This window comes from Mesoplodon mirus (assembly GCF_964341445.2).
Source record: "Mesoplodon mirus genome assembly, chromosome: 9".
NCBI classification, from domain to species: Eukaryota; Metazoa; Chordata; class Mammalia; order Artiodactyla; family Ziphiidae; genus Mesoplodon; species Mesoplodon mirus.
In genome coordinates, this window is record NC_138985.1 from 40430554 (window position 1) to 40446226 (window position 15673).

The 15673-nt window shown below is 42.6% G+C and overlaps 1 protein-coding gene across 1 annotated transcript; it reads right to left on the minus strand.

Moving 5' to 3' along the window:
- Window positions 1–8726: 8726 nt before the first annotated feature.
- IL6 (interleukin 6) lies at window positions 8727–13686 on the minus strand. The gene is made up of 5 exons (XM_082632389.1): window positions 13142–13686; window positions 12798–12973; window positions 11579–11692; window positions 10595–10741; window positions 8727–9309 (listed from the first exon to the last, which is right to left on the minus strand). Exons 1-5 carry the CDS (start codon window positions 13158–13160, stop codon window positions 9139–9141), a joined length of 627 nt encoding a protein of 208 aa, XP_082488515.1. The 5' UTR covers window positions 13161–13686; the 3' UTR covers window positions 8727–9138.
- Window positions 13687–15673: the final 1987 nt, after the last annotated feature.

The following is a 15673-nucleotide window of genomic DNA, read 5'->3' on the forward strand; positions in this document are numbered from 1 at the left end:
TCTTAAAAACAGCTAGAGAGAAATGACATATTATCTATGGAAAAAAACCCAATTTGAATGACAAGCAGATTTCTCTTCAGAAACCATAGACAATAGAAGGGAGTGACACAACATTTTTCAAGTGCTGAAAGAAAAGAACTGCCAACCCAGAATGTACATCCAGTGAAAATATCCTTCAGGAATGAAGAGGTAATCAAGACATTCCCAGATGATGAAAAACTAAGAAAATTTGTTGCCAATATACCTATCCTAAAAGAATGGCTAAAGGAAGTTCTTTAAACAAAACCAAAATGATAAAAGAAGGAATCTTGGAACATCAGGAAGGAAGAAAGAACATGGCAAGAGCAAAAAAAAAGGATGAATACAAATAAATTTTCCTTTTTCTCTTGAGTTTTCTAAATTATATTTGACTGTTGAAGCAAAAATTATAACTCTTTAATGTGGTTCTGAATGTATGGAGAGGAAATTATTAAGATAATTATATTATGAATGGGGGAGAGTAAAGGGATGTAAAGAGAGATAAAGTTTCTGTACTTCACTTGAACTGGTAAAATGCTGACACCAGTGGACTCTGATAAGTTATGTATATGTAACATGATGAATGCCTGGAGGAAACACTAAAAGAACTGTCAAAGTGTTTCAAAGAGAAACACTCGGGCTTCCCTGGTGGTGCAGTGATTGAGAGTCCGCCTGCCGATGCAGGGGACACGGGTTCATGCCCCAGTCCGGGGGATCCCACATGCCACGGAGTGGCTGGGCCCGTGAGCCATGGCCGCTGAGCCTGTGCGTCCGGAGCCTGTGTTCCACAACGGGAGAGGCCACAACAGTGAGTGCGAGGCCCGCGTACAGCAAAAAAAAAAAGAGAAACACTCAAAAATTCTATAGGTAAATCAAAATGGAGTTTGAGGAAATGTTCACATAACCTACCAGAAGGCAGGAAAAGGAAAACAGAGAAACAAAACTACAGAGAGAGTAAACATAAAGTAAAATAATAAAATGGCAGATTTAAGGCTTGACATATCAACAATCATATTAAACGTAAATGATTTAAACATACCAATTAAAAGATGGACATTTGCACAGTGGATTTTTAAAAGTTATATATGTTGTATAAGAAACTCAATTTAAATTGTTCAAATGATATATGTAGGTTAAAAATAAAAGGATGGAAAAAGATAAGCCTTCAAACCTTAAACAAAAGAAAACAAACTGGCTGTATTAATATCAGATAAAGTAGACTTAGAACAAAAAAAAAGTACCAAGGACAGAGAGGGACATTATATAATGTTAAAAGGGTCAATCCACCAAGAAAACATAGTTATCCCAAGTGTGTGTTCATTGTGTAACAGAACTGCAAAGTACATGAAGCAAAAGCTGATGGAACTGAAAAGAGAAATAGATAAATTTATAATTCTACTGGGCAACTTCAACATCCCTCTCTCAACAACCAATAGAACAATGAGAGAAAAAAATCACACAAGGATATAGAAAAGCCCAGTCACACCTGCTGATTGGATCTAATTCGCATATAAAACATTTTACCTGACAACAACAGAAAACACATTCTTTTCAAGAACTCATGGAACATATACCAAAATAGACTGTATTCTGGGTCATAAAACAAATCTCAACAAATTTCGAAGAATTGAATCATTTGTTCTCTGGCCACAATAGTACCAAACTAGAAATGGATATCAGAAAGATAACAGATACACCTCTAAACACTAGGAAACCAAACAAGATACTTCTCAATAATCCATGGGTCAAAGAAGTCTCAAGAGAAATTAAAAAATACATTGCGCTGAATGAAAATGAAAATGCAGCATATGAAACTTTGTGGGACAAAGCTAAAGCAGTACTGAGAGGGAAGTTTATAGCATTAATGGTTACATTAAAAAGAAGTATATAGATTGTTTGTGGAAGTTCTTCATGAATGGTGATACAAAAGGGCAATGGTAGAGTGAGAACTGAGCTTTTAAGATCCTGGGAGACCCTACACCATATGGACCCTACACCATATGGACAATGTCACCAACTGACATGAACTCTGATTAAAGACCTGGGCATCAAGAGTAGCTGTGCTCCTTATATATTCTGAATCTGCTCCTATCCTGCATGATTACATTGCTTTCTGCATTTTTTTAACTTTTAAATTTAATTTTATTTTTTATACAGCAGGTTCTTATTAGTTATCTATTTTATACATATTAGTGTATATATGTCAATCCCAGTCTCCCAATCCATCACACCACCACCACCACCACGCCCCCACTGACCACTTCCCCCCCTTGGTGTCCATACGTTTGTTCTCTACATCTGTGTCTCTATTTCTGCCCTGCAAACTGGTTCATCTGTACCATTTTTCTAGGTTCCACATATATGCGTTAATATACGATATTTGGTTTTCTCTTTCTGACTTACTTCACTTTGTATGACAGCCTCTAGATCCATCCACATCTCTACAAATGACCCAATTTCGTTCCTTTTTACGGCTGAGTAATATTCCATTGTATATATGTACCACATCTTCTTTATCCATTTGTCTGTCAGTGGACATTTAGGTTGCTTCCATGACCTGGCTATTGTAAATAGTGCTGCAGTGAACACTGGGGTGCATGTGTCTTTTTGAATTATGGTCTTTTTCTGGGTATATGCCCAGTAGTGGGATTGCTGGGTCATATGGTAATTCTATTTTTAGTTTTTTAAGGAACCTCCGTACTGTTCTCCATAGTGGCTGTATCAATTTACATTCCCACCAACAGTGCAAGAGGGTTCCCTTTTCTCCACACCCTCTCCATCTGCATGTTTTTTTTAATCCTTGGTTAAGAATAAATTGGGAGTCATGTTATTTAGAGTATAGGGTAAGCTGCTGTAACAAAGATATCCTCAAATATGGTTGAATAAGGTAGAATTATATTTCTTTATCATCTAATGATACATTGATTATTGATGGTCCAGGATGGTGAGTCTATTCATCTCCATGAGGTCATTTAGTAATCAAGGTTCCATTCATCTCTGCTCCACTAACCTCTGGGGCTGGCTGTTCAGCAGAAATTTCTGCAATGGCTGCATAGCACAGGGAGATCAGCCCAGTGCTTTATGACAACCTAGAGGGGTGGGATAGGGAGGGAGGGAGGGAGAGGCAAGAGGGAGGAGATATGGGGATATATGTATATGTATAGCTGATTCACTTTGTTATATAGCAGAAACTAACACACCATTGTAAAGCAGTTATACTGCAATAAAGATATTAAATTAAAAAAAAAAGAAATTTCTGCAATGCTGCAAATACATTGTATCTGCACCGCCCAATATGATAGCCACTAGCATGAATGAAATTGGGGGCCTTCCATTTTAGTGTTATATAATTCTAACGAAATTAAATTTAAAATTAAATGCACACAAGTAACTACTGTGTACCATATTGGACATTGCAGCTATGGATATAGCTATGTTCTGCATGATTAAAGCTGATTCACCACAGTATTTTTTTTCTAATCCACAGAAAGGTGGAAGACAATGGAAGGCAAGTAATATCTTTTTAGGTAAGTGAAAGTAAAATTACAACATCAATTTTACTCACGTTTCATTGGCAAAAACTCAGCCATTGTGTCAGGGGTTCCCAACACCATCCTGAGGTTCGGTGATTTACTAGGAGGGCTTCCAGGACTCAGTATATATGAGTCACAGGACTCATACTCGTGGCTATGATTTATTACAGCAAGAGGATAGAAAACAAACTCAGCAAAGGTCAAAGACACATGGGGTGGATTTTGAAGAAATTAAGCACGAGCTTCCAGTAGTCCTCTCCCAGCGGAGTCACACAGAATGTGCTCAGTTCTTCCAGCAGTGAGTTGTGACAGTATGTGTCTACCAGGGAAATTCATTAGCAACTCAGTGCACGAAGTTTTTAGTGGGGTCCCCTCTGCTTAGCACGTGTTGAAATGTCAGATTCTCAAAAGGAAAGCAGGTGGTTTGTATAAACCATATGGTTTGTACAGGTTAGGCACTCTAATCATTTGGGGAAAGTTTTATATCAGTGTAGGGAACTTTTACCAGTTAAGTTCCCAGATGCCAGCCAAGGGCCATGCCTGTAAGCAGGCTTTTTAAAAGCCTTTTCTAAAGTCTTGGGCCTGCCATCTTCTTTTTTTAGCACAGCCATACCTACCTGCAAAGGAGAATGGGAAATATAGCCTCTAGATAGGTAGCCGCATGGCTAATTCAACTCTGTTACTGTGGACGAAGTGGAAAATGGATTTGAAAGGATAACTAGAAGTCTCGGATGGCATTTACACACTTTATGACTTTGCACAAGTTGTTTAGACTCTCTGCTCCTTTGGTTAATACATGTGCCTCTGAGATAATACATACATTGAACTGTGCTTGGTGCACAGTAGTGCTCAATAACAGATTATTATCATCGTTATTATTAGTCTATTCTTAGTCTTTTTTTTTTTTTTTTTGGCTGTGCTGCGTGGCTTGCGGGAGCCTGTTTCCCAGACCAGGGATCGAACCCAGGCCCCCGCAGTGAAAGTGCTGAGTCCTAACCACTGGACTGCCAGGGAATTCCCAGTCTATACTTAGTCTTATTATTAGTCTATTTATATGGGTTCATTTATCTCTTCCTCTCTATTCTTAACCCAAATAGAAACTCAGAATTTCATCAGGAGTGGAATCTGGACTGCTGCCTTCCTACCAGCTTTCTCTCTTGCAGATTTGGGGTTATTTTCATAGTATAACCTACATGTCTCAAGCCCCTAGCCTTTGGAGATCATCCTTTCCTTTAGCATCCAAATATTATAAGCAGTATCCCCATCCCAAGCCAACTACAGGGAATTCAAACTTCTCCCAAATCTTCCTAAGTGTTCGTGATTTTCTTTTTAAAAATTATTATTTTTTATTCTTGATTTTCTTGGTGGGGTCTTACATGTCCTGATTGCTGCCTGTCACTTCTTGCTTTGAACTCTTTGGTTTCTCCTTGATCACTTCTCTGAATCTCCCTGTGTTTTCAACCTTCCATTGTCCATTTTACTCCCTAAGGTGGACAGGAGCCTCCCTTCATTCTTCAGAGCTGGGCTAGCACAAGGCTGCCATATATTTGCTTTATGTTGGTGAATAAAGCTCATGGAAAGTTTATGAGTAAAGGAGAAGATAAATGAAAATTTGATATTAGATATCACAGTGTCTGAAGTTCTTAAGTCATACCTTGGGGTGCTCCTTCTCACCTTCTCTCTTTCTTGCCTCTCACCTCTCTAGTACTGTTTGCCGTGTTGCTGGAACCCACTACAGAAAACTAGATCTCTTTTGGATATCCTCTATACTACCTCTGGATCAAAGCCTCCTTACCCCATGCCACCAGAAGATGATGAAAAGTCCCTCAACATTTAAAAAACAAAAGCAGGGACTTCCCTGGAGGTCCAGTGGTTAAGACTCCTCGCTCCCAATGCAGGGGGCCTGGGTTCGATCCCCGGTCAGGGAACTAGATCCTGCATGCTACAACTGAAAAGATCCCGCGTGCCGAAATGAAGATCCTGCACAGCCAAATAAATAAATAAATAAACATTAAAAATCAATAAATAAAAACCCAAAGCAAACAAACCAAAAAAAAAAACCCAAATCAAAAACTCTTTCTAAGAAAATTGCTCTTTATCTTTCTGTTATGTTAACATTTTAATTTAATCCATCCTTCATGCTCTTTCATAATTTAGACCCTATTGCTTCTGCTTCATTTCTACTACTTCTCTACTGCTTCAGCTATTTACAAGTCCTTCAGTTCTTCTAACATGTTCTCTCCAACCTCTGAGCCTTTGCACATGCTGTGCTCACTGCTTGAAACACCTTTCCTTCCTGTCCAAGTGGCTGAATCCTATACATTCTTTTAGTATAAGCTTAATTGTCTTTTATTCTGGGAAGCTTTTCCTGAACCCTCTATTTTAGATTAGACTCTCCTGTTGTGTGCTGTCTAGGAGCTGTTATTAGTTTCCTAGTGCTTCTATAACAAATTACCACAAACTGTGTGGCTTAAAACAATAGGAATTTATTCCCCCACAGTTTTGGAGGATAGATGTCTGCAGTCAAGGTGTAAGCAGGACCATGCTTTCTGAAGGCTCTAGGAGAGGATCATTTCTTGCCTCTTCTGGTGGTTGTCAATAGTCCTCGGTGATCCTTGGTTTATAGATGCACCTCTCCAATGTCTGCCTCCCTCTTCACATAGACTTCTCCTCTGTGTGTCTCTCTGTGTCTCTTTCATTCTTATAAGGCCCACCCAAATGACTTCATCTTATCTTGATTACATCTGCAAAGATCTTATCTATAAATCTTTTGAGGCGGGGGGCTACGTACTTAGGATGGTAGCACACATACTTAGCATACAGTATAGGAGTTATTTCTTTAAATTATTTTCCCTAGACTGTAAGTTCCCTGAGAGCAGAGACCTAGTCTGTTTTATTAACCATTATATCCCCAGGGCCTGGCAGAGAATTCTGGCCCATTGCAGAATCTCAGAGAATATTTGAATAAATGAATAAATGAAAACTCTCAAATCCAAAATTCTCTGGATTCTCCATTTAACTCCTACCTCTTCCCTCTCTCAAAGCTTCAGCATCCTCTAGAATTCCTGAATCTTGGTGAACAATCACCAGGTCCTACTGAACTAGCTCCTAGCTACCTTTTGCCAATGACTGCCATTGCCTTCTCTCCTCTAGGCATTATCACCATCCTGATTCATCTCCTCCCTGGACTACAATGAAGGCCTCTGGTATGTTCCTCCAACATTTTCTTCCAGCCTCTTTCCCATCCATTCCCCACACTGCAACTTGAGTGATCATGTCAAAATGTAAATCCCAGATGTCAATCTACTCCTTAAAATCTGTCAATGCCTTCTCACCACAAATGGGATAAATTCCAAATTTATATGGCTTTTATAAATTATATTTTGATATTAATATGGCTTTATATTAATATGGCTTCTGATGCTGTCAATATTCTTGTCCCAGGCTTCCTCTCCATCCACTCTCAACTACTCTGCTTCTCATTCTTTATGCCCTGGACATAATGTACTTTTCATGGTCTCAACCATGGTGTGCTCTTTGTTGGTTCAAACCATTGCACATGCTGTTCCCTCGGACTGGAATTCTCTTCCCACCCATCTTGGCCTGGCTAACCCCACATATCTTTCACATCTCAGCCCAAACTTCTCCTCCTCAATTAAGCCTCCATGACTGCCCTCCCCAGGCTTAGTTAGGTCCCTCTGCTATTGGGGCCCCTAGTATAGGTTCTCTGTGTGCCTCACATTTCTCTTTTGTAAACTTCATCACGTTTACATCCTTTATTCAACATCTGTCTTCCTGCCATGGCGTAAACAACACGAACAAACATGTCTACTTGTTCACCCACGCATCCCCAGCATCACCTGACTTATATATGGCGCTCCAAACATTCTCGTTTGAGAATGGATGTGTTGGCTGACTGCTATTTCTCTTTGTTCTTTGATTTGGCTCTAATTTTGGGACGCCCGCTTGTGATGAATGGTTTCTAGAAAACAGAGTATGTGGTTCTTCTCTTGCTTGACGCCTCTCAGTTTTTGACCCCTGTGGACTTTCCCTTGCTCAGCAGAGCTCCTCCCCTGGAGGAAGACATCCGTGGTGGTTAGGGTGGGGAAAGCTTTATTAGAAGACAGAACTTTTATATGGCTGGGGCTTAAAAGGGGAAATCTTTGCCAAATTCCCAACATAGCGTTGACGTGGGACGGAGGGCCATGTGCACTTACCCAGATTGTCTCTCTCACCACCACTCTCAGCGGGTGTGAGAGGAGAAGGCAGACAGGGAATGTTGCTGGTGGGAAAGAAAATGGAGGGAAGTACACAGGGACCGACTAGTCACTGCCTCCTCTGGAAGGTCTTAGAATATTTCTTCCCAAGTCTTGCTAGTTTTTCCTTAAGATAAAGATTCATAAGTGCACAGTACTTGTAATTTCCCCACTCATTGACCAACAGCATGTATCCTTAAGAACGGACGTGTCTTAGATTTGATTATTTATGTGTGGTTTCTTCATTCAGCAAGGGTTTATTGGGGCCTCCTATGTTCGGGTTCTGGGCCGTGGGCTCCGGATGCAAAGATGAATACAATAGAGTCTGCCTTCTTGAGGAACCCCATGCTGGCTGGAAAGAAAAATCAACCCATTTTAAGATGTGATACAATATGGTCAGTGCTGTGATGGACAGGTCTGTGCAGTGTTTGAGGAACCCAGAGGAGAGAGGCAGAAATTCTAGTTATTATTTGGAAACTTGCACATTGCTGTGTCTTCTGCAAGTGGTTGCACCATGTTAAAGGCTTTTGATTGCATCTTTAAATGTATTCCGCGTATCCTCTTGGGATTTTCTACATCATCTGTCAGTTCCCTGGGGGGTAGTGTGACCTAAAGGTTAAGAGTAGGGAGCCTGGAGGCAGGTAGACCTGGATTTCAAATCTGTGGTTCACCTTCCAGCTGGTGACTGAGGGAATCACTCTCCCACATCCAGAAAAAAAAGTATGCAAATGCAAGGATTAAATATGATGCATGCAACACATTTAGCTTGGTGCCTGACATTCAGTAGGTGTTCAGTCATATCTTTCTCCAGGTGACTGCACCTTTTTTTTTAGTGGTGGTGGTAGCGATGGAAACTAGTTCATACTAAACTTCACAGGACACACAAAGGTTTAGTTGCTAATTTTTTTTAAAAAGGCCTTTATTGGTATAAAAACAATTTAAACATTATATAAATACAATATAAATATTTCTTTTAAAAATATGTATAAGTTAGCATTTTTTTGAGGTAAGCCTACACATTCCAATAAATGATCTGGCTCCGAAACAACAAGGATATTCAAGCCGCATAGCCATTTTTATGATACTTTTTCAAAACAAGTATATAAAATATTTCAAGAGGCATTTCATAAAAATATAAATATCTATCACTTACATAAATTAACTCGATATCACATATTTAAATATCAATAAATTAAAAATAATTAAAATAGTGTCCTAACGCTCATACTTTTAGTTCTTCATAGAGAACAACGTAAGTTATGTGCCCAGTGGACAGGTTTCTGACAAGAGGAGGGAATGCCCATGAACTACAGCAATCTTAGGTGCCCCAGCTACTTTATCCGAATAGCCCTCAGGCTGAACTGCAGGAAATTCTCAAGGCTTCGCAGGATGAGGATAATCTTTGTGTTCTTCATCCAGTCATCGTTCTGTGACTGCAGATTATTCATCAGGCTGGCATTTGTAGTTGGGTCAGGGGTGGTTACTTCATCTGGATTCTTTACCTGAAGAGAACAGGAAACAAAAGGAATTGTTTAAATACTGAACAAATCTTTTGCAGTGGAGAGATACTGTGGCCCGTGGGAAGATGTTCAAATTGGGGTGAAGGAGCGGATTGGGGCCACCTGCCTTGACTTGCCCAGATAGGGGGAGGTGCCTCTCCTCTGAGCCCACAGAGCTTAGGACCCGCTCACAGCAGCTGAGCTCTAATCTCTTTGCTGCTCTGTCTCCGTTAGACCCTAAGCATTCCATGGGTAGCCATAGTATCTTACTTGTCTTCTGTTACCCTAAACAGTGCCTGGTGCATAGTCGGAATTCAATAGATAAACGAAGCACTTTTAGTTAAAGGCATTTTAATAGGTTCTTCAGGGAACTCTAATACTTTTCTCTGGTTTTGCTCTCACCCATTCATCCCGCATCTGTTAAGAGTCCACTGCTCTGAGGGCTTGAAGAGGACTGGGCAACACCTTTCAATGGACCCACTCACATGGAGCTAAGTAATTGTGGAAGGCCTTGCACCTCCAAGTGTGATCCTGGGGCACTGCAGCCTCAGCATCACCAGAAGCTTGTTAGAAATGTGAGTCTCAGGTCTCAACCCAGACCTGCTGAATCAGACTCCGCAATGTAACAGGATCCTCCAGGAAACTCGTGTGCACCTTAAAGTGGGAGAAGCCCTGGTTTAGGGCAACCTGGTTTAGCCCTGGTTTAGAAAAGGCAGAGGCAGGATTAGCACCCATGTGCCTGCTTCTCAGTCCAGGGCCCTTCTCTTCATGCTTTGGCTCATCCACAAATTGTGCCATCAGGCCTCCACCATGTGGCATTTGAATGGCTAGCTGGTAGTGACCAAAGCTCTTGGTACCTGCTCTTTCAGCCTCTCGCCATTTCTCTGCATTAACTCTTTGGCAAAAGAGTAAGGGAAAGGAGTTGAAACTACCATAATAACACGAATGTCAATTGGCAATATTAAAATAATTTTTAATTGCTCTTTGCTCTGTTTTGTGGATCACTATGTGAAGTTGAATGTGCTTTCTTCTGCCTCTACAGGTATTTTTTTCTTATTTCTTAAGCTCTTAGAAGTTGATGTTAAAACCCTCCCCATTTAACAGAGTTTTAAATACAGTTATTGATGTCTTTTGCAGAAGAGAGCAAAAAGAAAAAGTTTTAACTATCAGGAAATATTTCTCAGATCCTTTCCTTCACACATGGCCATCTCTTTTGAATTGGCTCTGCACTGCCGAGTTGTCTAGGCTGCTTTCTTTGAGCCAAGTGAGGGAATGAGAAGACACCCACCTTTTGCCTCAGGATCTGGACCAGTGCTTTGATACTAATCTGCACAGCCTCGATGCTTCCCTTATCACCCTCATACTCGTTCTGGAGGTAGTCCAGGTATATCTGATACTCCAGAAGACCAGTGGTGATTCTCATCAAGCAAGTCTCCTAAGAGGAAAGATGGTGGGAAAACTGGTTATTGCTAGGAAGACATAATCGATTTTAAAAGTTAAAATTGCTCTAATTCAATAACTTCTCCATCTGCCCCTCCAGGGAACTTCAAGTACTTCTTAAGCATCATGTTTTGAGACATGATGCTGAAGCTGCAGTGCTCCAGGATCACACTTGGATGCTCAAAGAATCATGTCTCATGTTTTGAGACCTGTTGTTTAAGGACAGCATCAGCTGCCCCATTTAAAATGTCTGGACAGTGAGAGGCACCGCTTCATTTCCCCAAAGCCCAGTAGATGCTAGATTGTGGCAAGGGGCCTTCCTCTGATTCTCTCCATAATGCTCTTTCCTCTGGCTGCACTCCTGCCCTTGTCAACATCGGGTGGAAAGCTCCTTTTATGAAATAAAAGGGCTGAAACCTCCTTTTATGAAATAATCAGAAGTCAGTGGAGGTTATGTCACTGTCTAGCAGGAGAAGGGTATAGAGAATGACCTCAGCAGGGAGGGCAGGCCTGGATCCTGCCAAGGGCAGCCAAAGAGGAGAAAGGTCCCTGGACCAACTTACCCAGGATGAACTAGCTAAACCTGTGGGGTTTCCTAACATTTGACTGTTGTGAAAATTCCAGCACAGAGGGGCTATCTCTGACCAAGTCGTTCAAAAGTAAGTTGGCTTTAATAGCGTTTAAGTTGGCCTCCTCATGGAATTTACATGATGCTCTTCACATTTATCCCCTTCTTGATTGCCTGCCTGGTCTATATGTATACAGACACTGCATGCAAGAGGGAGAACTTTTTACTAAGGAGTAGCTAAAAGTGAACGTATTGCATTCGTACCTGATTGAACCCAGATTGGAAGCATCCATCTTTTTCTGCCATTTTTGGAAGGTTCAGGTTGTTTTCTGCCAGTGCCTCCTTGCTGTTTTCACACTTGTCATACTTCTCACACATCTGAGAAAGAATATCAGAACCGTTATCGTATAAGTGCCCCTAAAGCAAACACCACTAGAGGGCTGATGCCCTCTGGCCCTCATGGCCAGAAAGTTCTCTAAGAAAAGTGAAATCACAATCCATTAGCCTCCAGGCAAGCAAGGTCTACAGGAGATGAGCACACTTGGGTTCAATTCTAGCCTCACCTGTGACTTCACGTTTATGACCTATTCCAAGTATCAGTGTCCCTATCTCTCCAAGTTGGGGATAATGAAATACCTCCCCTGTAAGTTTATTGTGAGGATAAGACACAATATTTATATAAAGTGCCTGGCACATAGTAGGTACTTAATAAATAACAGGAATTTTGATGATAATTGGGCGAATATAATTTGAGCCATAGAATGTCCCAGCTGGAAGGACCTTTCAGATCATCTAGTCCAATTCCATAATTTTACAGATGGGGCCCAGAGGTGGTAGATAATTTGCCCAAGATCACAAAGCTTGTTCAGCAGAACCAGAACTAGATTTGGGGCTCCCAATCCCCTCTCCAGTATTCTTTCCTTTCTACCAAAGCAGAGCCAAAGTACCTTACATTTAAAGCTTGGGAGCTGCTTTAACGTACCTACGATTTTGCCGCTTCAGTGGGCTATTAGGTATGCATTTTATATGCCAGAATAACTTTGGGGAATCCCTAACCACTGAGCTGGTGTCACCTAAAAGAACTCTGACTGTCCTGAGAAGCTGTACAGTCATTTCAGGTGGTGATTTTTAATCCTCCCAAAGTCCGAAACACGAAAAAGATTGACAGACCTTATTTTTTGGTAATGAAAAAGGAAGTCCTGAGAGGCAGTGTGACCTTCCGCTCACACCAAGTGTGGAGCTGAGAATGGGCCAGGGAGCATGGATCCCAGCCCCACTGTAGATTCTCCAAGAGGAAAAGGAACTACCTGGGACCAGCAGCAGAGGAGAAATTACAGGACACAGTCTGCCCCTTTGGCTTCAAATCTAAATTGCCTCCCAACCCAGCAAAGACCTCCCAGTGCAGGATCCCCCATCCACATCCAAGGGCAAGGAAATAGGTGCCCACACAGGCCCTCCATCACCCTCAGGCGAGCCTACCTACCTCCTTTCTCATTGCAGAGATTTTGCCGAGGATGTACTTAATGAGAGCTTCAGTTTTGTCTGGAGAGGTGAGGAGAATTCTGTCTGAAGTGGTATCATCTTTGAAATCTTCTCCCATGGGTCCCGGGGTAGGGAAAGCAGTAGCCGTCACCAGGAGCAGCCCCAGGGAGAAGGCGACTGTGCCGGAGGGAAGGGAGAGCAGCCAGTGAGCAGACCGCACCGCTGGGGGAGCTGTGCTTCTGGCTGCTGGCCGCCCGCCAGCCCTCAGGGCAGCGGATACACACCGCCTCCCTGGCCCAGCACGGCTGCCAGCCAGTTGCAGGGCGAGGGATTTCCTTCACTTACTTGTGGAGAGGGAGTTCATAGCTGGGTTCCTGGAGGGCAAATGGAGCTCTCTTTCTCGTTGCTGGTGGGCTCGAGGGCAGACTGAACCTCAGATATCCCCGGTCTCATATTTATTGGGGGTTGAAACTCTAATATTGAGACTCATGGGAAAATCCCACATTTGATAAATCTTTGTTGGAGGATGGGGGTGGGACCAGAGCGGGTGGGGCTGATTGGAAACCTTATTAAGATTGTGCAATGTGACGTCCTTTAGCATCACAGGAATCACAACTAGGGGAAAAAAGTCATTACCAAGGCTAGTCCTCAGAAGCTGGATCACTCTTCCTTTACTTTCTGTTTTTTTTTTTTTTCTTTTAGTGACTCAGCACATTGGCATGTCTTGAGAAGGAAAGTAAAGCTGAAATCATGCACGAAGTTTTACGGCGGGGTGGCGGGGGGTGGGGAAGCTAAGGCTGACTATGGTTAAAAAATACTTTAACTACCAGATTAACTGGCTGGGATTTAGTATTCCAGTTTATTGGTATTTGTAAAAAACCTGAGATGAGTTTCCTCAGACCACCCCACAGCCCACCGGCCTGGGTTACAAATAAGATACTGCGAGCCCTCTGCAGTACTTTTTTTCCGGGCTCTCGCCGTGACCAGCTGTTGCAGAACCGCCTGACTGCCCCCGAATCTTGTGCACTAGTCGCTAGGAGTCTCCAGGTGCAGTGTGGCTGCATACGTAAATGACTCCTTTTTGCCACCACGTGGCATCTGCCGTCTTCCTCCTCACCTGCTCCAGCTCACTTTGGCCAGGTCAGTGGTAGCCCTGCTCACTCCCCAGTGGCCTTTTGGGGATCCTCCCCATGAAGACTTTGATCTCTGTGCCTTGGGGGTTGTCTTGTAGTGCTGGTGCTGTCCCCTCCACTGGCCACAGGGTGGCCCTGCTCCCATGGGGAGCCCCGAGGACCCTGGGCGGGTTCTGGGTCTGTTGGAGTCCTCAATTTACTGACACACACACTGGGTTCAGGGCAGAAGTGGGGAGAATACTACTCACCTCTTTGATGGGATGTCAAAGGAGGACCTTGTGGCATTTTCTGGATCTTGTGTTCATAGCACCCCCGTGCTGTATGACTTGATTTGAATCCAGAAGCGGCTGAGGAAAATCTACTTGTAGAACAGGGTTCTAGGTTCGGAAGCAGGCTTCCCCTCCAATGCCTCAGCCTTCCAATTTGGGTTGAACTTGTACGGGCTTCCTCAGTCCTCACAAGAGGGTCCTTGGTTTCATGCAAATGGAGTCTATACCAGGGTGCCCCACCAGTCTCCAGAACACCCAGACAGCTCAGAAGATTGGTTCCAGGCTGAGACTAGGACCCTTGTATGGCACCAAAAAAAAGAAAAAAATTTTTTTCTTTTTTGTTTACAAAACACAATGTTAACATCACAATCAGCTTCTTTGCTTTGCAAAGAGGATCTTGTCAGGATTGCTAAAACAAGGACCTCAGCCAGGGTATTTAAAATATGAATCGATTTACTCAAGTTTTGTTTTGCGCACAACATGTTGGGACCTGCCTGTTGGGGAAAGTGAGGTCATTCATTCTTTCACTGATTCTCTAAACAGAGGCAGGTCCTGCGGTGGTGGTAGCAGGGTTTTGAGTTTGAAAATGAAAATGGGAGAGGTTGGCCGAGTGGTTTCGCTTTTAGTGCTCTTGGGTCTTGAGCAACTCAGACACCCGCAGCCAAGCCTCCTGCACCGAACGAAGCCACCTCTCTGGCTCCCCTGCGATGCATGGGCTAGGCCTCTGTAGTGTGGGACTGCTTCTTCTCACTTTTCTATTTTTTAGAAAATACGACTCAGTAAATTTCAAAGACTTAGAGACTCAACAACATACAGAGTTTTCTTTTCAATTAAAAGTTTTAAAAATAGGAAGTACATGTGCTTGATAAAATGTTTGAACAGAACATACAGGGAAAAGTAAGTCTCCTTCCTTTCCAGCTCCTCTCCCCAGAGGTAGCACCTGACCCACGGTGTTTTCAGCTAAATCCTCTGTTACCCTAATCTGGGTAAGGTTTTCTTGGCTACCTAGGTACTCACCTCTGTATTTACATTATCGGTTTATATATTGTGTAGACATACACACACTTGTGCACAAAGATATACGCACTGTAATTTCCCATTGTCTAGTTGCCACCTAGGCGATTCCCTACGGGCAGGCACATGGCAGAGCATGGGCTCTTGAGTTCACACAGCTTGGGTTTAAAGCCCAGCCCTGCCACTTGCTGTTTGACACTGGCTAAGAAACCCCAAGGATCTGTGCCCTTGATCGCTCATCTATAAAACTGGGATAATAACAGTTCTTCCCACATTGCTGTGGTGAAGACTGAGAGAGATGAAGTGTGAAAAATCCCTGGAGCATAGTAATCCTGCAATTAACACTTGCTCTTTGTAACATTCCTAGGCTTGGGGTCTCTGCCGTGGAGAAAACTCTTCCAGCTCAGCTCTGTCAGGCAGTCCACGTGGAGTCTTGCTTATGAATGAGCCAGACTACTATG